Source organism: Emydura macquarii, unplaced genomic scaffold, assembly GCF_026122565.2.
Source record: "Emydura macquarii macquarii isolate MOO-44397 ecotype Brisbane River unplaced genomic scaffold, CSIRO-AGI_Emac_v2 contig_378, whole genome shotgun sequence".
Classification (NCBI taxonomy): domain Eukaryota; kingdom Metazoa; phylum Chordata; order Testudines; family Chelidae; genus Emydura; species Emydura macquarii.
Window position 1 is genome coordinate 921,732 of NW_027130515.1, and position 26,198 is coordinate 947,929.

Genomic DNA, 26,198 nt, shown 5'->3' on the forward strand with positions numbered 1-26,198 from the left:
GCCGCCATCTTGCGTGTGGGCAGCGGGCCCGTGGTGATCGCGGGCGGCGGGCGAGTCGGTTCGGGCCGCGGGGAGGGTGAGGAGACGCCGCCCACGCGCTGCCGAGTGGGGGAGGGGCACCGGCCTGGGGGAGCCACTGGGCCCGGTGAGTACCCCGCCCCCATCTCCCCGGCCCCCCCCGGGCCTGCCCACCTCCTCCCCCGGCTCCTGGCTGCCTCTCCCCGGCCTGGACCCCACTGGGTGCCCCGGCCCCCCCCCCCCGACAGCCCTGGAGGTGCCCCAGATCACTGTGCCTCTACCGGGGGAGGGGCAGGGCGAGAGCCCTGCTGTGGGGCCAGCCCTGCCCCAGAGCCCCCGCAGCCCCCAGAAGAGCGGCTGGGTTCCTGCGAACGCCCAGGCCCGTCCTGCGGGGCCCCTGGGGGGAGCGGGCCGGGCAGCGAGCCCCGGGCCGGTCAGCGGCAGTGCCGCCTAGTGGGCACACGGCCGCCGGGCCTCCTGGGCCCTAGTCCTGCCGGCGGGAGGGAGCTGCTGTGCGGCGTGGGGCAGCTCTGCGGGGCAGCGTGCAGCGCCGGGCACTCCCGGGGCCCTGATGTGCCTCTGCCTGGGGCTGGCCTCCCGCTCGCTGCCGTGCTCATTCCTGCCCCCGAGCCCAGTCTCTCCAGGCTGCTGTGTGGGGAGTTAGTTCAAGGGCCTAGTGTGGACTCAGCCCGTGCGGCGTGAGCCGGGGAGTCAGTCCGTGGTGCTGATTGTGAGCAACTTGCCTGTGGTTCCTGGGGCGGGGGGGGGGGCGGTTTCCCCTGTCTCACACCTCTCCGAACTCATTTGCGGATGGGTGTCGCTCGGGTTTGGCCTCGTTTTTCAAGCATTTTTCACCTGTCACAGCTTGGCAGGCCTGTAGCTGCGGTGCCAAGATGTAGAATGATCCTGGTGGTAATTGTTTTCTGATTCATCAAGATGGTAGATGAGAGATAGAGAGATAGAGAGAGATAGAGAGATAGATAGAGAGAAGAAAGTGACAAATAATCACCACTTGGGGATCTTCCAGGATACCCCTAAAATGCCGCAGGTGGAAAGAGGCACATATGAGTGATCTCATACCGGGTCACCTTTGCTGGCGAGCCATTTAGAAAAAGACGTTCTTGGCAGATGAACAGGTGGGTGAGTGGAAAGCTAGACTGCAAGGCAGTTTGCACAAGTCATAGTAAGTTATTCATTGTTTAGTCTGTGTCATTGCTGTGAAAACAGATATCGTTGCCTCAGTTACCAGCAGCTGTCCTCTCTGAAAGATCACTGAAAAATGCTTTCCTTTTTCATCTTGTTCACTTAATGTATGTTGTACAGAGGCTCTCTCTGCCACCTCAGCCCCTTTATTTTCAGTGCTGCGGTGGGAGTTGTGTGGGTAAAGCTCTGTGCATCTCTTTTGGAAAATGTCAGGGATAAGTTAATTATTGGACCACCAACTGATGCTTCTAAGTGATCCCTTATCTATCCTGCTCCAGCATGCAGAAGATGTGTTGCTCAATCAGAAGAGAGTTAGAGACCAGCGTGGACATTTTTACAACTCATTTCTGTTTGTCTTGTTTGTGTGGTAAATCTAGATTTACAATCAGATTCTTCAAATAGGGGGTTATTGCACAGCTGAAAAGACACAGACAGGAGTGGGCCAAAAGTCTTTTTGATGCTGCTTCTCCATCATTCCAAAAGGCTTGGTCTGACTCTGTGCATAACTTTTCTCTGGTAAGGCTCCTCCCCCACCATCATGGACTCTCCGAAGTTCTGTAGGAAGGTAGTTGCCTGCATCCATGAGGTGTGTTACCAGTGCAGAGGGAGGGAAAACATGCATGGAGCAGAAGATCAGAAATAAGGAAAAGGATAAGAAGGAAACTCCAGCCATTTCCAAATGTAGCTCAGCTGGAGCCGGACAACTTTGTCTTGCAAGAGCTAATGCCCTTCCCCATACAGCAGGGTCTTCTTGGGAGCGCCTCTTTTATTTTTCAGTAGCAGACAAACAGGAATTTGTTGATTGTGCCTTGACAATTGCAGTCACTTTTAAAGTAAATGTGCAGAATTTATACAGCACTTTTCATCTTCATAGGACTTCACAACTCTTATTCAGAGATTCCAATGCCAGCAGGGCCCATTGTGATCATGTAGTCAGTGACCTCCTGTATAACACAGGCCAGAGAACTGCCCAAAAATAATGCCTAGAGCACAGCTTTTAGGAAAACATCTGTTAAGTCACAGACTGGGATCTGCTATTAGTGTGCTCAGGAATTGACACGACTCTCGTTAGATAATGACAGCAAGGCTTTAATTACTATACTTATAAACATATCAAATGAGACCCCAAACCAAAAGTCCAGTATATTTTAGCTGCAAAAGCAATTATCCTCACCAATGCAGACAAGAGGCGGCAATGGTTTCTATCAGCTTCCCCGGAGAGCCTGGATCCCTGGTCTCAGAAGACAGCTGGGCAAAACGGCAGGTCTTGTCAGTTTCTTTTCCAGAGTGACTCTTCACTCTTGAAGCTTTCTTGCCATGCTTATTTCCATTGCTTCTCTTTTATATTCTTAAAGTCAATGTTTTTCAAAGCATTTTGATAATTTACATGAGTAAACACAGGGATTCCAGAAAACAATACAAGAAGGAGAGACCCATGTGTTTTACTTAGTTAAAAGGCGCTAGCCACCTAGATTTGTTGTTTAGTTTCAGTGTTCCATCCTTCAAACAAAGGGGTATTGGGATTGTTGTGATTAAATTGAGCAATACCTGGGGTGGCATCCAGCCATGGGCTTTGATCATAAGGTATTTTGAGAGAGCTGGATCCATGGAGGTCTAGTACGCTCTGCATTTAACACATTTCTGTTTACTGCATAGATGAGTTACTCCCAGAGGATAAGTTCATTAGGGAAGATAGTCCAGACAAGAGAGGCAATTAATAAACAGTTATCTTAATGAAATACCAGACATACTTTGAGAATGGAAAGACAGTATGGGTGTGTTGCAATGAGAAACAACCACCCCTTTTCAAAAGGGACTGCAGCCACCATTTCACATACTCTGCAATATGCAACTTATTAATATTTGGTAGCTTAATTTTGTAAGTAGGCCCAGCCTAGCTGAAATGTCATGGTCTACAGGGCCCATTGTGATCATGTAGTCAGTTACCTCCTGTATAACACAGGCCAGAGAACTGCCCCAAAATAATTCCTAGAGCACAGCTTTTAGGAAAACATCCAATGGTGATTTAAAAATAGTCACTGATGGAGAATCCACCACAACCCTTGGTAAATTGTTCCAATGGTTAATGACCCTCCCTGTTAAAAACGTACACTTTATTTCCCATATGACTTTGTCTACCATCACCTTCCAGCCATTGGGTTGCGTGATAGCTTTCTATGCTAGACTGAAGAGCCCATTATCAAACACTGTAAGGCAGGTTTTCTAATCTTTTAATCACTCTCATGGCACTTCTCTGAACTTTCTCCAATGTATCAACATCCTTCTTGAAGTATGAACACCAGAACTGGACACAGGATTCCAGCAGCGGTTGCACCAGTGCCAAATACAGAGGTAAAATAACCCCTCTGCGCCTACTCGTTTATGCTTCCAAGGATTGCATTAGCTCTTTCAGCCACAGCGCTGCACAGGTACCACATGTTCACCTGATTATCCACTACAACCCCCAAATCTTCTTCAGAGTCACTACTTCCCAGGTTAGTCTTCCATTGTGTGACAATGGCCTATGTTCTTTCTTCCTAGATGTATATGTTTACATTTAGCAGTATTAAAACATATTTTTTACTTGAACCCATCTTACCCAGGGATCCAGAGCACTCTGTCAGTGACCTGTTCTCTTCATTATTTCCCAATCCCCCAATTTCTGTGTCATGTGCAAACTTTATCAGTGATGATTTTATGTTTTCTTGCAGGTCATTGATAAAAATGTTACATAAGAATAGGTCCCTGTGGGACCTCACTAGAAATACATCACTTGCTAAAGATTCCCCATTTCCAGTTACATTTTGAGACCTATCAGTTAGCCAGCTTTCAATCCATTTAATGTGTGCCATGCTGGTTTATACCGTTCTAATTTTTTAATCAAAATGTCGTGTGGTACCAAGTCAGATGCCATTCAGAAGTCTGTGGCTTACATCAACATTATTACCTTTATCAACCAAACTTGTAATCTCATCAAAAATATATCAAATTAGTTAGGCAGGATCTATTTTCCATAAACCCATGTTGATTGGCATTAATTATATTACCCCCCTTTAATTCTTTATTAATCGAGTGCCATATCAGCTGGTCCATTATCTTGCCTCAGATCAATGTCAGACTGACAGGCCTATAATTACCCAGGGCTTCCCATTTACCCTTTTTAAATATTGGCAAAACATTAGCTGTCTTTCAGTCTTTTGCAACTTCCCCACTATTCCAAGACTGATTGAAAATGAACATTAATGGTCCAGCAAGCTCCTCAGCCAGCTCTTTTGAAACTCTTCGGTGCAAATTATCTGGACCTGAATGTTCTTAAAAATGACTGACTTTTGTAGTTGCTGTTTAATATCCTCCTGAGATTTATTGGAATGGGAAGTATTTCATCATCATGGTATGCTATTATTATATCATCAATCTTTTCCCATATACAGAACAGAAATATTTATTGGACACTTTTGCCTTTTCTGCATTATTGGTAATTCCACTATTTCCATCTAGTCATGGACCAATACCAGTGTTAGGATTGTTTTTTTTCCTAATGTAATTTAAAACTCCTCATTATTGCCTTCACTATCAATTAATCCTTACAACAGGGATTGTCATCCCACATTTACAGATGGGGTAAGCATGGGAAAGATTAAGTGACTTGCCCAAAGCAGCAGCGGGAGTGGTCTTCTGTCACTGCGCCTAAGGCCATGTCTACACTACAAAGTTTGGTCGACACAAGGTACGTCAGTATACAGATTGCGACTTTTGTATATTGCTCGGTTGTGTGTACACTTGGCTGCTTGCATCAGCATGGTGCATACTCACCATGAGTGGTTGCGTCAATATAAAATGCAGTACACGATGGGTAGGTATCCCAATGTGACCCGTGGGACGTGGGCCGCTGTCTGACTCAGTGCTTTGTGGGACGTTTTCTGAGTGCTTTGTGGAATACTAGTGATTTGCCCAGAGATTTCTGAGAACTAGGGGTCAAGTTCCCACTATGCAACTTTCTCCATCCCATAATGCTTGCTCCATCCTATAATTTTCACACTCTTTTTAAAAACTTCCACAGTCCTGCATGTCGCTTTTCAGTGTCCACCATATCTCTGGCAGAAGCATGGACCCTGCAGAGTTCAGTGTACTTCTAATGACCATTGCTAAAACAGGATGCACAATTCTCCAGTATTTGCAGAACTTAAACAGCACTATTCCATCTGAGCACGCAGTGAGGACGCTGCAGAGGCATCCAAATGCAATAACTGCGTGCTGATGGACACAATGAATAAAAATGCCAAGTTGTTACTGATATTCGTGGAAGAGCCCAACCCAGTGGATGTCTGCTTCTGGGCCTGAGAAACAAGCCGTGATTGGCGGGATTGCATTTTAATGCAGGTTTGGGATGGCGAGCAGTGGCCACAGAGCATTTGAATGGCCACATTCCTGGATCAATGTTCCGAGCTCACTTCAGATCTCCAGCACACGGATGCCAGCATGAGAGCTGCATTGTCCGTGGTGAAGCGAGTGGCTACCATGCTCTGGAAGCTTGCAATGCTGGATTGCTATTGGTCAGTGGCCAGTCAGTTTGGAGTTGGAAAATCTATAGTGGGGGCCTTTTTTTTTCCAAGTTTGTAAGGCCGTTAAGTATATCCTGCTACACAGAACTGTTACTCCTGGTAATGTGCAGGAAAGAGTGCATAGATTTGCAGCAATAGGGTTCCTGAACTACAGTGGGGTGCTAGATGGCACACACATCCTATTCTGGGACTACCTCACCTGCCCACCAAGTACATAAATAGAAAGAGAGACTTTTCCATGGTTATGCAAGCACCACTAGTGGATCATAGGGGAAGCTTCACTGAGATCAGTGGGGGCTGGTCAAGGAAGCATTTTTAAGAACACAGGACTTTTCAGAAAGTTGCAAGCAGGGACATTCTTCCCCAGCTGGCACGTTACCATTGGCAATGTTGAAATGCCAGCTGTGATTCTGTGGGACCCAGCCTGCCCCTGGCTCATGAGGACATACACTGACATACACCTGGTGCCTTGACAGCACTAAAGAAAGATTCAGATATCAGCTCTATAGGTGCAAAAAGACTCTGGAATGTGCTCTTCGTAGATTGAAGCGTCACTGGTGCTGTTTACTCACTAGATTGGATATCAGCGAGACAAACATCCCATTATTAGAGCTGCATGTTGTGTACTGCATAATATCTATGAGACAAAGGGGGAAAGCCTACTTCCAGGATGGAGAGGTGAGGTGGACCGGCTGTCTGCTGAATTTAACAGCCAGACACAAAGGCTATTAGAAGAGCCAACTGTGGACCTATACAACTGGGCGGGGCTTTAAAAGACCATTTTTACAGTCAGCCACAGTACTGTTGTGTGATGCTTTTATGACATAGTGTTCCTTGTGTGCATGGAGCATACAATATGCATGGGTTATTGAATTATGAAATAAATGAATTAAGAATTCTGTAATGCAGCTATAATGCGTGGTGTAAATGAATAAATGTACTCCGCGTCTGCAAAAATAGAACTTCATTGTGAGCAAAGAAACAGGAAACAAAATTAAAGGGCAAGCACACAAGTCAAAAACATTTTAGCAAGATTGTAACTTGGTGAGCCACACTTTAAAATCCCAACTCACAACGCAAGTAAACAGTGACCCTCATGCATGTAAAATCTTTTGCGATGCAGCACGTTGTGGCTGATGTGTGGTTTGACAGGTCGGTGGGTGTGTAGCTTGTCGTCCTGACTGGGATGATAGGGTTGAGGATGCACACCATGTTGCCTCCCTACACCTGTTGGGGAATGTAGGGAGCACCGACCATGGAGTTCTCCAAGGACTGGAAAGGCTGCTGAGTCCCGGTGTCTTTGGGCATACAGGTCAGTAAGACTCTGCAATGTCAGTTTGTTGCCTGAGCAAACCCTTGATGTCCTGGTGCATTTCCTGATGCACCTCTCAGTCCTTTCCCTCTCCTGCAGCCACCACTCTCCATTCTCAGTCCTTTTCCATGGTCATTGTCATGGTCATATGGCTCTTCCAAACCCGGTGTCCTCTGTAATTATCTTCCTTCTCTTCCAGAGCAGAGTCAGATGTTCAGCAGGCATGGAAGGGGCACCTGGCAAGGCCACTGCAGCAGAGGCTGCTGATTGAAAGAGACAGACACACCATTAGATTTACAAGTACAATAGAAAGGGAGAGAGAAGTCTCAAAATTCCCTCACCTTATTTCCATAAACACCTTTCATTGGAAATGCGAATTGTTACTTTGGCTTTGGCACGCCTTTCTAGCACTGCGCTGCAGCTCAAGCCATGGTGAATATGGCCTGGTCTAGTGGGGACAGGGGTAATGTTCTCAGGGTAAAGTTTCCAGGCTGGGCATCCCTGGGGATGAATGCAGGGGAAGTGCATTGAGTATTGCCAAGCATTACACAGGCAGTAGTGATTTTGGTTGATATCTCGCGCATGAGCTTGACAAAGCACAGAGAACCCAGCTGCTGTAGGCATCCCAAGGCTGCCTGGGCCTGTTTGCCTGTAGCTGTTTCCTGCAGTGGTGCCAGTGGAACTCATCGCAGAATTCCTCCGACTGCGGGGGAACGAACAAGGCTGCTGTCTCTAGAAATGTTCGGGAGAGGTTTGCAGAGTGTCTCCAGGAAAGTTTCAGTGAGATTGTTTCTGCTTCTTGGCAGGAGATTAGATTAGATGACCGTGGCGGTCCCTTCTAGCCCTGTGAATCTAAGAAGATAAGAGTCATCCCTATTCAGATACACAAAGTACTCCTTAAGACCTCCTGCTTTCAACAAACCGAATAATTGAAAAGCGGACCTGCCTCTACTTCTTTGCTTGTTCTACCTCCACCTAAGTGCACGGACTGATCTGACGTGTATGGCGTATTTGAACTACCCTAGTACTTCTTAAGAACATAAGAATTGCTTTACTGGCTCAGCCCAGTGGTCCATGTAGCCAGGTATCATGTCTTCCGACAGTGGCCAGTAGTAGCAGCTTCAAAGGGAATGAACAGGACAGAGCAGTTATTGAGTGATCCATCCCCTGTCATCCAGTCCCAGCTTCTGGCAGTCAGAGGCACAGGGACACCCAGAACATGGGGTTGCATCCCTGATAATCTTAGCTAAAAACCATTGATGGACCTATTCTCCATGAACATGATTCTTTTTAGAACCCAGTTATACTTTTCGCCTCCACAACATCCCCCTGGGAACAAGGTCCACAGGCTTTACTGTGCATTGTGTGAAGAAGTATTTCCTTATGTTAGTGTTAAACCTGCTGCCTATTAATGTCACTGGGTGACCCCAGGTTCTTGTGTTATATGAAGGGGTAAATAGCACTTCCCTGTTCACTTTCTCCTCACCATTCATGATTTTATAGACCTCTATCATGTCCCCCTCAGTTGTCTCTTTTCTCAATTGCACAGTCCTAGTCTCTTTAATCTCTCCTCATATGGAAGCTGTTCCACACCCCTGATTATTTTGTTGCCCTGCTCTATGCTTTTTCCAATTTTAATGTATCTTTTTGAGATGAGGCAACTAGAACAGCATGCAGTATTCAAGGTGTGGGCGTCCGGTAGATTTATATAGTGGCCTTAAGATAATTTCTGTCTTATTATCTAATGGTTCCTACCATGCTGTTAGCTGTTTTGACTGTCACTGCACATCGAGCAGATGTTTTCAGAGACCTTTACACTGACTCCAAGATCTTTCTTGAGTGGTAACAGCTAATTTAGACCCCATCATTTTGTATGTATAGTGGGGATTGTTTTCCAGTGTACATTTCTTTGCCTTTATTGACATTGAATTTCATCTGCCGTTTTATTGCCCAGTCACCCAGTTTTGTGAGATCCCTTTGGAACTTTTCACAGTCAGTTTTGAATGTAACTTTCTTGAATAATTTTGTATCATCTGCAAACTTTGCCACCTCCCTGTTTACCCCTGAAAATCCAAGTATACTTTATCCACTAAATCTGCCCATCTCCGTATGTTGACCTCCTCAAATAATTCTAGGATGCTGGTGAGGCATGATTTCCCTTTGCAAAAGCTGTGTTGACTCTTCTCCAACATATTGGCTTCATCCATGTGTCTGGTAATTCTGTTCTTTGCTAAAGTTTCAACACGTTTGCCTGGTGCAGAAGTTAAGCTACTGGCCTGTAATTGCCGGGATGGCCTCTGGAGTCTTTTTAAAAAATTGGCATTACGTTAGCTATCCTCCAGTCATCTGGTCCAGAGGCTGATTTAAGCATAGGTTATATACCATGGTTAGTAGTTTTCTAACATTGTTCTCCAACATTTGATTTTCTGACATTATACAAGTTAAGTAAGCAGTCAAAAGTCAAAGCCTTTCTTTTCTAAATTTGCAGATGGGTTGAGCGCCATTTTAAATGGGCAAGAAGTGCAATGATAGTGGGAGTGAGACAAAGTTTTGGGCAATGAAAAGAGACAAAATGCTTTTATGGAATAATGCACTTACTTACCCAAATTCCCTTCCCCTTAATGAGCCAGCTCATCTGCACTCGTCTGGCAGAAATGGCTTGACTCCAGCAGTGTTTCAAACAGCTCCTGGGTCACTGTGTGGTTTGAGTCATCTAGCGTATCTCTTCCTCCCTCCTCCCCTCTCCCTCTTGCTGTTCACGGCAGGGGTCTACCTTGGGCTCCTGTGGAGTGTCTGCACTCAAATGCAAAGTGCTGGTGAGGTACCTGCTGCGTACAGCATGCGGTGCATTGTAGAAGCAGCAGGTCTGTGGGAAAGCACCAGATTTGTTGGTGGCCTCCCTCACCTTTTGGTATGACTGGTGAAGTTCCTTCATTTTCACATGGCACTGCTGCTCATCCCCGTTGCACACCAGTTTACCCATCCCCTGTGCAACCTGCACGTAGATGTCTATATTTCTGTGGCTTATCTGTAGCTGTGCTGACACAGCCTCTTTCCTCACAGACCAAGGAGATACAAGACTTCTAGCCTGCTCAAGGCAGGAGAGGGTCTAATACTTGTCTGTGTGCGTGGAGCCGGCATGGTTGGATGCACACAACCAAGGTGAGCTGGGAGCTATGCTTGCCAAGGGGGCAGTCAGGAAAAGGCACGGAGGTTTGTTGGGGAGAGGTGGGCTTCCAGTCTCTGTGAGTCCCGAGCAGTGGAGTTCAAAACTGTGACGAGAGTGGCTGCTGTTGTGGGGACAGGGCACGGTGGGTCAGCTGCTGGAGGACTGTTAGGGTTGATACAACTAATGTAGCGTTTACACTCCTACTGCATCGACCTAAGTTCAACCATGGCTCTGCATTGCTCAGGGAGGTGCTGTTATTGCGTTGCTTACATCAGCAGGAGCCAAATTTTGGTGTAGACACATGCACAACTAGGTCGACACAAGTTAACTTAGGTCAACCTAACTTTGTAGCGTAGACCAGACCTGCATGCAGATGGAGCAATGTGATGCACTCTTGTTCTTCAGTCATAGCACAAGCTCCGAGCGTTTTCCTGTCCATCACATCTACTGAAGCCACTGCTTGCTTGAACCCTTCTGGCATTTGAGAGGGAATGTTCTGTGCTGTGTTGGGTAATGGGGGAAATAGCCGCGGGTTGTTGTCATATATTTTCTTGTGTTTCCATATCAGATCGAAGCCAGTAGATTTAAGAGATTTCAACCATTTTAAAGGGAGGCAGCATGGACCAGTGAATAAGGCACTGGGCTAGGGTGGAGGGAACCTGGGGGCTCTAGTCCCAGCTCACCTGCTCCCGTGCATTGTGCCTTGGGCATGCCATGTAACCTATCTGTGCATCCATGTCTCTAGCTAGTCAAGGGAGCTGGGCATGTGTAAACAGCTTTGTGAAGCTCTCGGGAGAAGTGGAGCGTATTGCTGTCATCAGCTTGCTTGTTCACCTGACGTGCAAAACCAGCGTTTGTGAATGGAGTGGAAAAAGGGTGGTTTAACTCCATTTGCCATCTGGCATCTCTCATTTGGCCTTGGTTTCTCTTCAGTCTTCTTGGCTGTGCTTTCACTGGTCGGAGCAGCAAATGCCTTTGTGCAGCTCCCTCCTGCAGTGTGTAGACTAACAAGGGAAGAAGCTACTGAAACACTAGCTTTGATAGCACTTGGACTGCAGGTAACACTCGCAAGGTTGCAGTGATAATGCTCAGCAGGCTTCGCTCTCCCTGCATGTTGAGTGCCCTCTCTTTTACGGCTGGTTTGAGATGCCCTTTAGGGAGAGTATTTCCACAGAGGACACCTTGACTTCACTGTTCATTGGGAATCCCAGGGCGTGTGACATGCACATGCAATGTATGTGACTTCTTGCTTTCGATCGACCTTATTGCCTTTCAGTCTCTTTCCTGCTCTTCTGTCCTGCAGTGCTTGTGCAGCCTTTCTTGGAACTACTGCTCTGTGAGCAGAACTACGTTATTGGAAATCTATGGCTTTTCCCCACATCTAATTGAATATGAAAGCTGACAACTAGTTTTGCTACTGTGGTTTCCTGTTCTGGGTGCCGAGGCCACCAGGTTGTCAGCAGGATTCACCACCACGTCTTGGTTTGTTCTACATCAGTGGTAGTGAAGGGTGGTGCTAACAGGGGAAGGCAGAGGTCCTTGCTAGAGCGGGGAAGTGACTACCTCTGGACAAACTTGCAGATGAGCTTTAACAAGAGGAGCTGAGTGGGAATTTACTCATTGTTTTGGAGGACAAGAATGAGAAGCAATTGTTGTGTGCTGCTGTTCCTCTGAAGCCCCTTCTTAGCAAATCAGCTATATAAAGTGTTCTGAACTTGATGAGTGGGGACTTATGTGTGTGGCTCCCAACAACACTAAACCATCATGCTTTGCATTAAGATCTAATGCCTGGGGTATTTTGCTTAAAATAGTGAAAGTGGATGGCTGGTAAGGGAAAACCAGATGGAAACAAATGGCTGCTTTCAACCTCTTTCTTTGTTTCAGAGTGCAGGATGCCGAGGAAGAAGAAGCATACAGAAGGCCCTGGCTTTCAGGGCTCGGACGGGGAGGAGGAAGAGCAGAGGGGCCTGATCGATGCCAAAAAGAAGCGTAGTTTTGTGGATGCCTTTATTGTTATATCTGACAGCGATGGAGAGGTCAGTGGTTAAAAAAGCAGAGGCCAAAATTCTGGCTGGGGCACACTTATGTACCCGTGTATTTCTGCCAAGAACCTGTCCTGAGTGTTACCTACTGTACATCTTGGGACCTAGCTGCTGGACTTTGCCATTAGTGTTCTGCACTGTTTCTTTTCAAGGTGTATTTGAGGTGAATGAAGTCCCATTTGACTAGGAAATGAGCAGTCTGATTGGCTGGTGCTGAGTCATGTCTTTGGGACTTGATAACCAAAAGCTATCAAAACAGAATTTGAAATCTAATTTAAATCATCTTTCCTCAATCTCTTTGCAAATCTTCTTTCAAACTTTTGATTTTATTGATGTTTAACTAAATCACAGACCTGTGGTTCTGTGTTATGCGCAAGTAAATGCGCAAAGTACAGCTAGAAACTGAATTATGGAGGCTTGAGTGTAATCCACTTTCATCCTTAACCACTAAACTGTTGTAGGTGGCTGTATTGCTTATGCTAGTCTGGAGGTGAGTGATCGCATCCGTGATTCGGGGCGGCTCCAGAGCCTACAGGGCCTGAGTTCAAGTCATGGAAGGTATATGAGAGAGGACCTTCTTTGAAACAATTTTTCATTTGTAATTAAGTCTTTGCTCTGCTCTGTCAGTGCTTTGGGATCCTAAGCTGCTCTGTACAATTATACAGTTTTAAACAGCATTTCAGTTCACTTAGACTCCAGAGACTCATAGACTCTAAGGTCAGAAAGGACCAATAAGATCATCTAGTCTGACCTCCTGAACAACACAGGCCACAGAACCTCACTGATCCACTCCTGTAATAAACCCCTGACCTATGATTGAGTTACCAAGTCCTCAAATCATGGTTTAAAGACTTTAAGGTACAGAGAATCCACCAGCAAGCGACCCGTGCTCCATGCTACAGAAGAAGATGAAAACACCCCAGAGCCTTTGCCAATCTGCCCTGGGGGAAAATTCCTTTCCAACCTCAAATATGGTGATCAGTTAAACCCTGAGCACGTGGGCAAGACTCACCAGTCAGACACCCAAGAAAGAATTCTTTGTAATAACTCAGAACCAGCCCCATCTAACATCCCTTCACAGGCCATTGGCATATCTGTCACCAGTAGTCAAAGATCAGTCAATTGCCAGACTAGGCTGTCCCATCAGACCATCCCCTCCATAAATTTATCAAGCTCAGTTTTGAAGCCAGCTAGGTTTTTTGTCCCCACTGCTCCCCTTGGAAGGCTATTCCAGAACTTCACTCCTCTGATGGTTAGAAACCTGCATCTAATTTCAAGTCTAAACTTCCTAATGGCCAGTTTATATCCATTAGTTCTTGTGTCCACATTGGTGCTGAACTTATATAATTCCTCTCTCTCCCTGGTATTTATCCCTCTGATGTATTTGTAGAGAGCAATCATATCTCCCCACAGCCTGCTTTTGGTTAGGCTAAACAAGCCAAGCTCTTTGAGTCTCATCTCATAAGGCAGGTTTTCCATTCTTCGGATCACCCTAGTAGCCCTTCTCTGAACCTGTTCCAGTTTGAATTCATCTTTCTTAAACATGGGGGACCAGAACTGCACCCACTATTCCAGATGAGGTCTCACCAGCGCCTGGTGTAATGGTACTAACACCTCCCTATCTCTGCTGGAAATACCTCGCCTGATGCATCCAAGGACTGAAAGCGATAGGTCTTCAATCCAGTCCCTTTCGTACCCACGTCTAGAGCATTTTGACTTTCAGGCAGTTAACGTGTGAGGAGGGGAAAAGCACTAGAAGTATGCAGGAAAACCAAGCTGTAGGGCACATAATATTGGATGTTATTTCTGCACATTAAGTGAGCTCTTCGCCACTGGGAAATGCCCTTCAATAGACAGATCTAGAATGTGTGGCAGTAATAGGTCACGGGGGCTAACCCCTCAAGCTCTGCAGTAAGGTAAGTTAACTTGAGATGTCTTGTATATCACTGGCCTTTGTTGTGAAGCATATAAGGAAGGAAGACACCAACAGCTGTAAGAGATGGTGAAGTACATAAAAGATCAGGACTTCCCATTGTCCACCATTATTCCCCTTAACATGCACATGATTTGCCTCCTCACTTTCAAATATCATTTCAAACATGACCATAAAAAGATTAGTCTCCCTGACTATGCTGTACTGCTAGGTCTATAAACAAAAAGGGGAAATCATGCATCACCAATCTATTAAAATTCTTTGAAGGGGAATTAACATTCATGTGGTCAAGAATGATCCAGTGGCCATAGTGTACTTGGACTTTCAGGAAACCTTTGACAAGATCGCTCACCAAAAGTTCGTAAGCAGAGTGGACAGTAATGGGGTAAGAGGGAAAGTCCTCTCATGGATCAGTAACTGGTTAAAAGGTAGGAGACTAAGGGTAAGGGTAGCAATAAATGGTCAGTTTTCAGAATGGAGGGAGGTAAATAGCGGGGTCCCGCAGGGGTCTGCAATGTGGGGACCAGTGCTGCTCAACATACTCGGAAATGATCTGGGAAAAGGGGTAAACAGGGAGGTGGCAAAGTTTGCAGATGATACAAAATTACTCAAAATAGTTAAGTTCAAAGCTGACTGTGAAAAGTTACAGAGGGATCTCACAAAACTGGGTGACTGGACAAGAGAATGGCAGATGAAATTCAATGTCAATAAAGGCAAAGAAATGCACATTGGAAAACATAATCCTAACTATACATACAAAAGGATGGGGTCTAAATTAGCTGTTATCACTCAAGAAAGATCTTGGAGTCAGTGTATAGGTCTGTGAAAACATCTGCTCGATGTGCAGTGACAGTCAAAACAGCTAACAGCATGGTAGGAACCATTAGATAATAAGACAGAAATTATCTTAAGGCCACTATATAAATCTACAGGACGCCCACACCTTGCATACTGCATGCCGTTCTAGATACTCAAAAAGTATCTCAAAATGGTACATCAGAATTGGAAAAAGTACAGAGCAGGGCAACAAAAGTGATCAGGGGTGTGGAACAACTTCCATCTGAGGAGAGATTAAAGAGACTAGGACTGTGCAGTTTAGAAAAGAGACAACTGAGCGGGACATGGTCGAGGTCTATAAAATCATGAATGGTGAGGAGAAAGTGGATCGAGAAGTGTTATTTACCTCTTCACATGATACAAGAACCTGGGGTCACCCAATGAAATTAATAGGCAGTGGGTGTAAAACAAACAAAAGGAAGCACTTCACACAACGCACAGTCATCTTGTGGAACTTGTTGCCAGGAGGAATGTTGTGGAGGCCAAAAGTATAACTGGGTTCAAAAAGAATTAGCTATGTTCATGGAGGACAGATCCGTCAATGGCTGCTAGTCAAGATGGTCAGGGATGCAACCCCATGCTCTGGGTGTCCCTAAATGTCTGACTGCCAGAAGCTGGAAATGGATGATGGGGGATGGGTCACTTGATAATTGCTCTGTTCTTTTCATTCCCTCTGAAGCATCTGGCAGTGGCCACAGTCAGAAGACAGGATACTGGGCTAGATGGGCCATTGGCTGGCCCAATCTGGCCATTCTTACATTTATAATTAATGCTGGTGACATAATTGGCCATATTACTGAAAGAGATGCTAGAGAGGCCATTAACGAGCTAGTGAAATTCTGTTTTAAGTGACAGCAGTTCACAGTCGGTTGGATACGGGGGTTTATTCAGGCTGCTCTGATTCTACCTCTAAACCCTCAGCTTCCAGAGCCATACTAGTGCTCTCCAGTTTTCTGTTCTGGGAAGAATCTCTGCTTCCCAGGGGCTCTGGCAAATAAATGCCTGGCTTCTGTAACTTACTCTCAGCCCTGCAGTGTACGTCAAGTTGAATTTAAGTCTTGAGCCCTGTAATGGTTGATTTTGCTCCAGCAAGACCGTGTTACCTGTCCATAAGAGGTGTGTAATACTCCAGATAAATAGCAATTTTAGAGAACAATAAATTCTCAGTTCATTTTGCAGTTGTTAGGACATGCTTCCTTATGATTCAAAGACTACAAGGACAGTTTTGGGCATCAAAGATTCAACGGACTTTTTCCTTGGCAATCTCCCGGCAGACATCTGTAGTCCCCACTTCTCCTCTCAGACCAGCAGATTTTGTAGCAGTTGCACCATGAAAGCCTCTGACTTCTCACTATTTATGATCTCTGGCAGAGAGACTCTCTCAGGAATTTCTCAGTCATGCTGTATTGTCAAGCTTATCTGTGTCCTTTCGCCAAGTTTCCTTTCTTTGCTCAGGGCTTTGCAATGGCATCTGGAAAGTTCCTCATCTGAAGGAACTTTTCTGGATTGTGGGTTGTGTAAGCCACACTGACTGCCTTATCCTGCACTCAAGGAACTCTTCTCCTCCTCCTTGGAAAGAGTGGAGGAAATTTGAAACTCTTTCTCCAACTCTATGAAACCAGGAAGAGATGATCATACAGCATTGCCTGCACAAACAGAGGCTCTGAAAATCCTGAAGGAAGTCAGTGTCACCACATACAAAGATTCTGATCCTTCTTGGTTGGTGAAAGCCCCTGGAAAATGCAAGACCCTTCCTTGAAGGAGAACCTTCAACCGCCCTCCAATCTGCAGTGTTTCAGACTGTGCTTGAGAAACTTCACCTGGCATTAGCAGCCTTGCCAGTTAACTGCTCTGTCTCCTGAGAAGAATGATGCAGTAAGTTTGGCTTGTGGCTGAGTTCCACTGATAGATCTTTGTCAGCCAGGTGTGGAACCTGGCTGTAATATGGCAGTGGTGCCAGTCAAGCTAAGGAACTATGGGCAGAGGCCAGATAACTCTGCTAATACTAATAGACTGATCAACACTATCCTTCAACACTATTGATCATTGATACCTTGTGGAGGGAGGATGGAATCATATGAAAGTGGTTTCATTCAATTGTCTTGGATAGAGCCCACAGGGTCGTAATGGGTAGCTGCTTCTATTCACAGAGCTCGTGTGAAGTCCTGCAGGGACTCAGCATCTATACCAAACCCCTGGAAGAGGTTGCAAGATGCTATGGCTGCCATGCCATCTCTATTCTGATGGCACCCAGCAATACATCTCCTTCTCATCTGGTACAAGCACCACTGTTACCCTAGTGTGTCCCCCGTGTTTGAAGGCATTTGGAATCTGGATAAACAGAAGCAGGTTTATTCTCAATCCATTGACCAAGATGATGTTAGTAGAAAGAGAGGGAAGTGGCAGGAGCAATAGGCTCAACCTGTACTGAGGGCATCTGTTCTCCGGTACTCAAGGTAGCGCGTAGTTCATCGTGGGTTAGTCACAAGACTGTGCCCTTTCTTCTTGGATGCAGGCCTAGCCATGGTGGGCAGTGGTCTGGACGTTTCCACGGTGGGCTACTGTAGGGCCCGCTATCTGGGGCTAACTGTGAAGATCATGCAGTAGCTTCAGGTAGTCCCTCATGTAGTGGCCTACATTCTAGGTAAGGCAGACCCATGAGAGCACATTCCCATAGTGTTCCATGGTCTACTGTCTCTCTGGCTACTTCCAGATCCATTTCAAGGTCCTGGTCCGTATCTCTAATGGGCAAGGCCTCGCCATTTTTAAGATTGGCCGTGTCAATAGGGAAGTTGAGGCCTGAGGTCCCCAGGGTGAAACTTGAGGAGGAGGGCATTCTCGGAGAGGACCTTTGGCTCTGGAGCTTGCTATCACTGGCAATAAAAGGGAGTCTGGGTCTGGTGCCACGTCAGAGTGCAGGGACAGCCCCTGCTCTTTGCACAGGCCTCTCTCTCATGTATTGGAAGCTGCGAGCTGACACAAGCCTAGTTGCATCTTATTGTTCAAGTGTCTGCTTTCATCAGGTTTGTGCTAATGAGCTGAAGGTTCAAGCAGAGCTGAAACAGAATCCAAATTGCAGTATGAGACTAATAAAGCCGAGTGTGATACTGATTTCAACAGCAGTCTTGCCTAGAGCCAAACGTGGTACTTCCAACATCTAACTGACTTTTACAAATTAAATTAGCTTCATCATGTGAGTGTATTTCCCATGCCGCGCTCACGTGGTTTTGGCTATGCCCTCTTGTTGCATGTTCGGTAGTGCTGTTGTGCGGTGATGTTGTCCTGACCGTTTCCTTCTGTAATCTCTTCTGGTTAGCCAGTGACAATGACCATCCCACCTGCCAGTACTGTGGCTGCATTTGCTCCTCTGGTTCTGTGCAAAGCGTGTTTCAGAATGGTAGTTTATTTTTCTACTGCCTGTTGGAGCCTATCAAGAAAAATAAACATTAACTTCCGTTAACTGCACAGCGAGCTTTGCAAGCCAACCACTTTCTCATTCTTTGGACAGTGCTTACAGTGAAATTGCTCATGAGAGAGAACCGTAAATTAAATGTCAGATTCATGCAAGGAGGAGAAAGTTTGGCTTCCTTCAGGTTGCTGTATTGAAAGCTGTAGCCTGAAGAAGAGGCTTTATCCAGGGCTGTGACTGAGAGCAGAAATGTGCAATGAGCATGTCAGCCGTAGCTGTGAGTTTCCTTGTACACGGAGTATGAGAGATGACCTTGTAACAAAAAGCATTAGCTGCAGTTTGGGAATAGTGAATTGATTAAGGGGTTTTTTGGACTTGTGAGTTTATTAAAGAGGCTGTTAGCTGAGTGACCTCTTGAGTTTGCATCGTCCTTGTAGTGTAGGCAGATGAGCATTGTTAAAAGGCAGCCACATTGCCTTCTCTGCACGGCCCTCAAGGCTGTCTTTGCCTGCATGCGTGCACATCACTTCTGGGCAAAGAGTTTCTCGGTCCCCTAGAGGTACAGTCTCCCACAAGCAGAACTAAAACCTAATTAAATGGTGTGTGCTAGTTTTGTGTCAATAAACAAGGAAGATTTAAGACTTTCTGGAGCTGAGATGTTCTGTGTATGTTTGAGCCCATCAGACTTAACTGGATTCACTTCAGCAGTTCCTGAGGTACAGTGGAACATTGCTAGGCAAATTAAACATTCCTCTGCATATCCTTTTAGTCCTGAAATTGTTGAATGTCTAGACTAGATCTAGTGTAGCCACAAGTGGTAAAACAAGTGCCTGGGCATACAAGCTGTAGGCACATCCTGATGTCCCAGCATGCTGGAGATAGATTCCTTTCCAGTCATTTGGACCTGGCATTCCATTTCCATTGAGTGTGTTTGTTATGTGCACGGAAGCAAAGAGTGTTAGCAAAGGAATGCCTGGTACGTTCATAAATCACCTCAGGGAGCTGGGCTGAGCACGTAAAACAAGTGCTGCCTGTGGAGATCATTTCGGCAATTGCGAGAAGGAAGGAGAAGACTGATGCTAGAGACCAGCTGCTGGTGCAGTGGGCTGAGGACTTACAGAGCCTGCCTGGATTAGACAGTCCGCAGCATCAGCAGGAGGGGGATAGACTCTCTTAGGTATAGAACTGGCAGACCTCATTAGGTGGGCTTAACACTAGGTATGGGAGGGCAGAAGGAGAGCTTTCACTTAGCTCCCTCCGGGGTGCATACTTCTAACATACAAAGGAAAGGCCAGGTGGTGACGTGGCCTTATGAACTTCACCCCTGCGCCCATGCACAAGCGGCTGTCAGAATGTTAGCATGGGGCTGCTCTCCTCATGCGATTGCTGGGGTGCATGTCACCTCAAAGGTAGTGAAGTAGGAGTGTGGGGATGTGCATGCTTGCTTGTTTTGATCCAATTCTGTAATCGGCGGAGGAAGGGAATTCAGGAGGTATAATGTACTGGGGTTTTAGAAAAACCACTTAATACTGGTGTCTTTCAAAATTTTAACTTGAATAAATAATTCAGCTAGGTTTGGGTTGGGACGCTCCTGGACTGAAAACCTGCTAAAAGGCTATCGGCGAAGGGTGAGGATAAATAGCAATGAATCTCCTTCTGGGGAGGAGTGTCGCAGAGGCCACAGGAACTGGTGGTAGGGCTTCTTATGTTTAAGAGCTTGCTCATAAAATCCACTGATGATAGGAAGTTGGGAGGGGTTGCAAACACAAGTCAGTGCAGAGACACACTCCAGAGGGACCTCGCAGGAGAAGAAACATGGGCTGGAAACAGCCAAATTTAGAATCAGTTTGAAAGTATGCAGTTTATCCATCTTGATTCAAATAATCTGACATGCACACACCATATGGAAAGGAGCAGCCTGGGACAGGAACAGCTGGAAGAGATGGAGGGTGAGAGCAGACAGCAAATTCCAAACGTGGTTGCCACTAAATGCCATTTTGGGGCTGCAGATGAAGAGGCCTGGTGTCTGAAGCAGGGAGATATTAGTGCCTCTCCAGGCAACACTGGGGCCTCTCCCTGGAGCACTGTGTTCATTGCTGGGCTCTGCTTTATGAACGATGCAAACTGGAAGGAATTCAGTGCCAAGCAATGTAAATAACCAGGGATCTTCAGCAACTGACTGATTCATGTGGATACGAGTATGGCTTGACCATATATGGCCCAATACAATGTGTGTAAGTACATATGTCATTTTAAACGTGACTAGTCCCAGTGAAGTCAATGAGTTTGAAGTAACACGGGTGCTTCTGCAAATGGTTAAAGGAATGGGAATGCCTTGTCGTAATAGTAGGGTGGAATTAGGGGCAAATGGGGCTGGCTGTGCAGGGTATCAGGCTGCCTACCCCAATGAAAGGTCGAAAGCCCCATCTCTTGGGGGCACTCAGAGCTGTCCAGGACAGAACACTAGAAGCTGTGCTGAAGGGAATGGTCCTCCCTTGCCAGGCTGCTTGATGTTAGGGCTTTTCTCTTCTCCTGCTGCTGCTTATGGATGTCAACGTTTTACCGAGTTCTCATTAAAGGAACGTACTGCAGGTGCACTGCATTGCAGTGACGGCCATGAGGTCTGCTGTTCCTTTCTGCTTCTCTTTGCATGGCACTTGGTAGCTCTTGTTGCTCATTCTACTTATGGCATTGCTCTTTTGATAGTTACAGAATGTTCTGCAGTTAACGTTTGAAATTCAAATGTCACACACATGGCGGGGTGGTTCCTTAGAAGCAATGTTTGTCTGAGTGCTTTGGGGAAGGGGAAAGGGTCATGCTGCTTATGTAGTTTATGTACTTTGTTTTTTCCTTTGCAGCAGGAGCCAAAGGAGCAGAATGGGTTACAGAAGAAAAGAACAAAGCAACAGTTGGATAGAGCGAAGTTTGCTGCTAAAAGAAAAATTGCACGTAGGTCTCACGTGGGCTCGGTAGAGGGAGAGAGACTGGCAGCTGAACAGCTCTCAGCATTTTCCTGGGAGGAGCGGGCGTCAATAGGTGCAGAGGATCTCAAGCTGACCCCTGCACAATGATGAATTTCACCCTTTCTGAATAAACTGTCTGTCGCTTGTGTGTTCCCCAGGATGAGGGTGCACACACTAGTGCACTTCCTAGGTGAGTGAGTGTGTGTGTGTGCTCAAGCGTGCGCATGTCACATTCAATATCTAGATTAGACAGCTGTTCTGTGGTAAATCACGCCTCTGACAGCTCTGGAGCCAGGCTCCATCCCCACTTGGTGGGATTCTCTCTTCACAGCCCCTGGGGCTCTGGAAGGCTGCGCTGCAAATAACGTATCAAGTTAAAAACAGTACAAGGAGTAAAATGTTTTAGTGCAACACCTGCAGCAGTGCAGTGTGGAGCGCATCTCCGACACTGCTAGTGCTGGCACTGGGCACCTTTCTTTGACTGAATTATGTTTAACATTTGCATAGTGTCACTGCCCGGCGCTTTGCAGAGGCTGGAAGCCCAGGCACTTGCCCCAACTCAGGCAAACAAAGCAGATAACAGAATAAGACCGGGGGAAGAAGGATGAGATTTCAAGCGAAGGCTGTGGGAATTGCACTAAAATGTGACCGAATCATAGACTGTGTCCATGTCATAGACTGTGTGTGGCTGGCTCAGACAGCTGCTCTCCTTCTGTGATGAGAAGGGTGAGTTCTCTGAGAGTCTGTACTCAGGAGACACTTCTGGCTCTCCAACCATGGTGTAATGGGTCGTGACCTTTATAGGTTTGCTGGATTTCTCTACACTGAGAATCTTGGCCAAATCAATCTTTCCTGGGACAAATCCCGCCCTCTTCTCTGTGAAGACAGAAGGCCTAGCCCTCTGCACAAGCAGCTGGAGTGGGGGAGCTGCACGAGGGGTGAGTGCTAACGTACCCTGTGGAGTCCAGCTCTCTGAGGTCTCTGTGCCTTGCTGTCCAGCTGGGATTTGGAGCAGGGCATGCACTGGGAGTGAGGCAGGTAGATCTGCCATTTGGAATATCCATTGGCCATTCCTTAGCATAGGGATGGCCCAGGTGCCAAAGGGCTGCCTCCTGTCCTGAAGTTGGAGTATTAGCTGCAGGGTGACTCCTCTGCCACTCCCCGGCTGGTGTGTGTGTAGGGAGATAGTTTTCCTTTCCCTCCCCTCTGCTCCTTTTCACTCCAGCTCCACAGAATTGCCCAGCACACAGCCCAGCTGCTCAGACTTAAGTTCTGCTGCAGGATTTGGGGCATCACACCTTGTTTGGCAGACTCTAGAGCTCCTGGCATGGTTTGGTGTGCTACAGACATCAGGACCGAGCGTGGGGAAGGTTTCGATATGATTTGGATGCAGGTCTTGCATTCTCTGTTAGAGAGCGGTCAGTTAACAATAATTAAGTAGGCACATTCACTTTCAGGGCTGCTCTTTTATGGAGTAGAAACTAGAATTAGCTTTTTGGTGTTTATTTTTAGACAAATTAAGGTTTGCGGTAGAAATTCTTTTCTCTGTGTATTTAAAAATGTTCCTTGAATTGCATAGCAGTTTGATTCCTGTAAAGGCATTGTGCTTCCAGGCAGAGTGGGCTCTTCCTCCACAACCCTTCCCAGTACTGGGACATCTCGGATATCTCCAGGATCTGTTTTATAAAGCGTATCCTCCCATTTTTGCTTTGTTGCCATGTTATTCATTTTAACCGAAAGCCATAAATGTATTGGTGACGTTTTATTCTGACAGGATAAATGGAAAGACCAAAACATACAGAAATCTCTCTCTTTTCTGGCTGGTTGGTGCTGTAAAGCACACCTTTACCGTAATTGCAGTCTGGATACGTGGAGATAGTGAGATCCTAAATTTCCTTTATTTTTGAGTTAATCTCTTATAAGTGAGAGTTAGAACTAGAATGAGTGGGGTTGGCATCTCATTCACTTTGGAAAGTTAAAAGGAAACAAATTGCATAGTAAATAGCCATATTAGCATTTTAAAAGTCTTTAAAATGTTTTAATTTGTTTAGGGCTGTAATGTCTTGAAAACAGTCTGTCTGTGTCTCTTGCTTCCCTGCCACCATCTTTCTGGGGTGTGATTGGTCCCAGTGGTTAAATTATGTTGGATTTCACGATGACACGTCAGCAGTGCATCTTGGAGTGTGGTATATAGGAAGCTCAGCTTTGGAAAAATGGAGCTATTACTCCTTAAAAAATAAAAAGCAGAGGCATTCTGGGAAGATTCTGGGAAGAGTGTGAGAGTGCATGGGCTCACATGTGTCCCTTACTTGCTGGACAGTGGTTATTCCTCTGAAAGCTCAAGGATCTGCCACCTTGTTCGGGACACCCTGAGATACATCTTGCCTTCTAAAGCACAGCCTCTATTTTCTTGCCTCTGAGTTCTTAAATAGTCTGTTTGCACACATCAGTAGGAGGCTAACGCAATACTTAGAATTTCTAATCATCATAAATTATGGCCAATGTAATCAACATCAAGCACGCACACATTGTGAGTGTCTGCATGCCGTGCTAAGATATGATCAGATGTACTATTCTGTGCTTCACAAACTATTCAGAACGCAGACTGCTCAGCAGCGGCTCCTTGGGATTTGCAGTGATCTGAGCAGCTCCATTCTCTGTCCCAGCAGTTGCGTATTTCCAGGTGGAACTAGGCCTAGTACTTCCCCATTCTTCAAAGCACCTGCCCATTTGGGAGTGGAATAAACACATTTCACTTTCCTAGTTTGTTTGCCAGAGGCAGTGCTTTTCTAGCATGTTCCACATCCACTTTGGTGCGACTGAAACAAAAGGTACAATAGGAATTTACTGAGAGAATGTTGCATTTATTAAACTCCCTGTATGTCGCTAGCTGCATTCTGCAAATCCTTGTGCATCTGCTTAACTTTATGCACATGGCCAGCCCTACTGTCTGCAGTGGGGTTATTTATATGCATTAATGTACTTGCATGTGTCAGTGTTTGCATGATTGGGGCATAGTCTTACCAGCCTTACAGGACTGTGGGGTTTGAACAGGAAAAGTGCTGACTAAGTGCAGAGTATTTGTATTGTTTGGTAACAGAACCCTGCCCTGATATATTGAGAACTGAGTGGTGTTTACATTATAGAGAAAATTCTCTTTTCATGGTTCCTTCTAGCTGTAAAATGACAGCATGACTTTGTCCAAGGACAGACGATTCCCCTGGGCGCTGAATGCACTACAGTCTGCCTTCACTATACCCTGGTTCCCTTCTTTTTTTTAAAATGGATTTTTAAAGAAAAATACAAAAACAATCAATCTGCTGCCCTGAGCAGGGCACACAAGTGAATGCAGCAGTTGTAGTCAGGATAGATGAAAGAATTGTCCAGCCTCACTTCAGTGGAGTAAATAACTTTATATCAGCACAGCATGGGGGAAATGCACCATAATGTGATGTCACGTGGATGGCTGAATGCTGTTGTTCTGTCATTACTAAACCCAACAACACATTCCTCGGTTTGTCTCAAGTGACACAGCGCTGCTGGATTCGACTTGCAGCTGGGAGGAAGAGGATGCTTTAGAAAGCAGAAGCCAGTACTCCCTGGATGTGGCTTTCTGGGGGGACATTTCGCATGTGGAGTGGGCTGTGTTCGAGATGCTCTAGGTGGCCTTTCTGTTCCAAACCCCTATTTTTAGTTGCTTCTAAACTTTCAGAAAGTGACCTTTTGGGCTAAAAGGGTTCAGGCTTTGTTTTACCCCCAGGGTGCGCGCGCAGGTGTGTGTGTGTGTGGGCACACGCACGGGGAGGGGAGGGGGGGCGTTGTTGAAGGACATCTGTCAGTTGTGTTTGAGTTCTGAATATGGAGCTAGATTTTTCAGCTCCTAAGAGAGCTGCTGAGTTGCTTTTCCATGTTCTCCGTTCTGCGGGTGTTGTGTATTTTAAACATGGTGATACGTAGGGTCAGAATCTAAACAAATAGGTGTTATCCAAAGTAGCTGCTTTGTTTTAAAAAGTGAGCCTTGGCTTCTAGGTTGCTCTGAATGAAGAATCCTTTGGGGAGGAAATTTCCTTCTGAAGGAGCAGTTCTGAATGTCTCAAACCTGTCTCCTGTGCATGAATGGCATAGAGATCCATCAGAGCAGTGATGTGAGCAGGCTGAGGGTTCATTTGCACATGGCAGCCTTTCACACTGGAAAATCTTTCTGTACTATCCAGCAGGTACAGCTTGCACCTGCTGTATGGGGTGAGCACGGCTCAGTGCCTTTGCCCTCCTGTTCAGTAGGACCTCCCAGGATCACATACACCACAGGGCAACGTGCCATGTTGTGTGGCCAGTAATAAAGTATAACACAAAGGAGCTGCTTCTCTTCCATACCGCTCTGCCAGTAAGACTGTACCTTATAAATATACTCGTTCATGCAGAGCTCTGTGATCAAAGTCTAGCTTCTTTCTGTGTCCTTAGGTGCACGTACTGTCTGCAGCAATACAAAATGTACCTCTGCTGAGTGATGAGGGGATGAAAAGTCCTTTTGTAGTGAATACACCAAAGGAGGCAGAGTTAAGATTGCTATGGAAACCTTAACTGAATTTCCTGACTTTGGTTCAGTGATTCAGTATTGCACAAATGTATTATTTGTTATTTAGTACTGTCTGTTCCAGTATCAAAAGTACCTTTTAAGGAAAGCTGAGATTTAACAGTTTTGCTCTGGGTAAGTTTTTATCCTAGGAATATGAGAGTCCCTAGGTACTTT

The 26,198-nt window shown here is 46.0% G+C and overlaps 1 protein-coding gene across 4 annotated transcripts in view; it reads left to right on the top strand.

Moving 5' to 3' along the window:
- The window catches only part of UIMC1 (ubiquitin interaction motif containing 1), a 49,514-nt gene continuing 23,316 nt past the window's right edge, over window positions 1–26,198 (top strand). For 2 of the 4 annotated variants that reach the window (XM_067535313.1, XM_067535334.1), the window contains exons 1-3: window positions 1–145; window positions 12,149–12,300; window positions 21,344–21,434. In XM_067535313.1, the coding sequence (XP_067391414.1) occupies window positions 12,157–12,300; window positions 21,344–21,434 (235 nt within the window). In that variant the 5' untranslated portion in view covers window positions 1–145; window positions 12,149–12,156. Of the gene's footprint in view, window positions 146–4,837; window positions 4,949–12,148; window positions 12,301–21,343; window positions 21,435–26,198 lie in introns of those variants that run through there. The other 2 variants (XM_067535327.1, XM_067535320.1) reach the window with 2 other exon arrangements.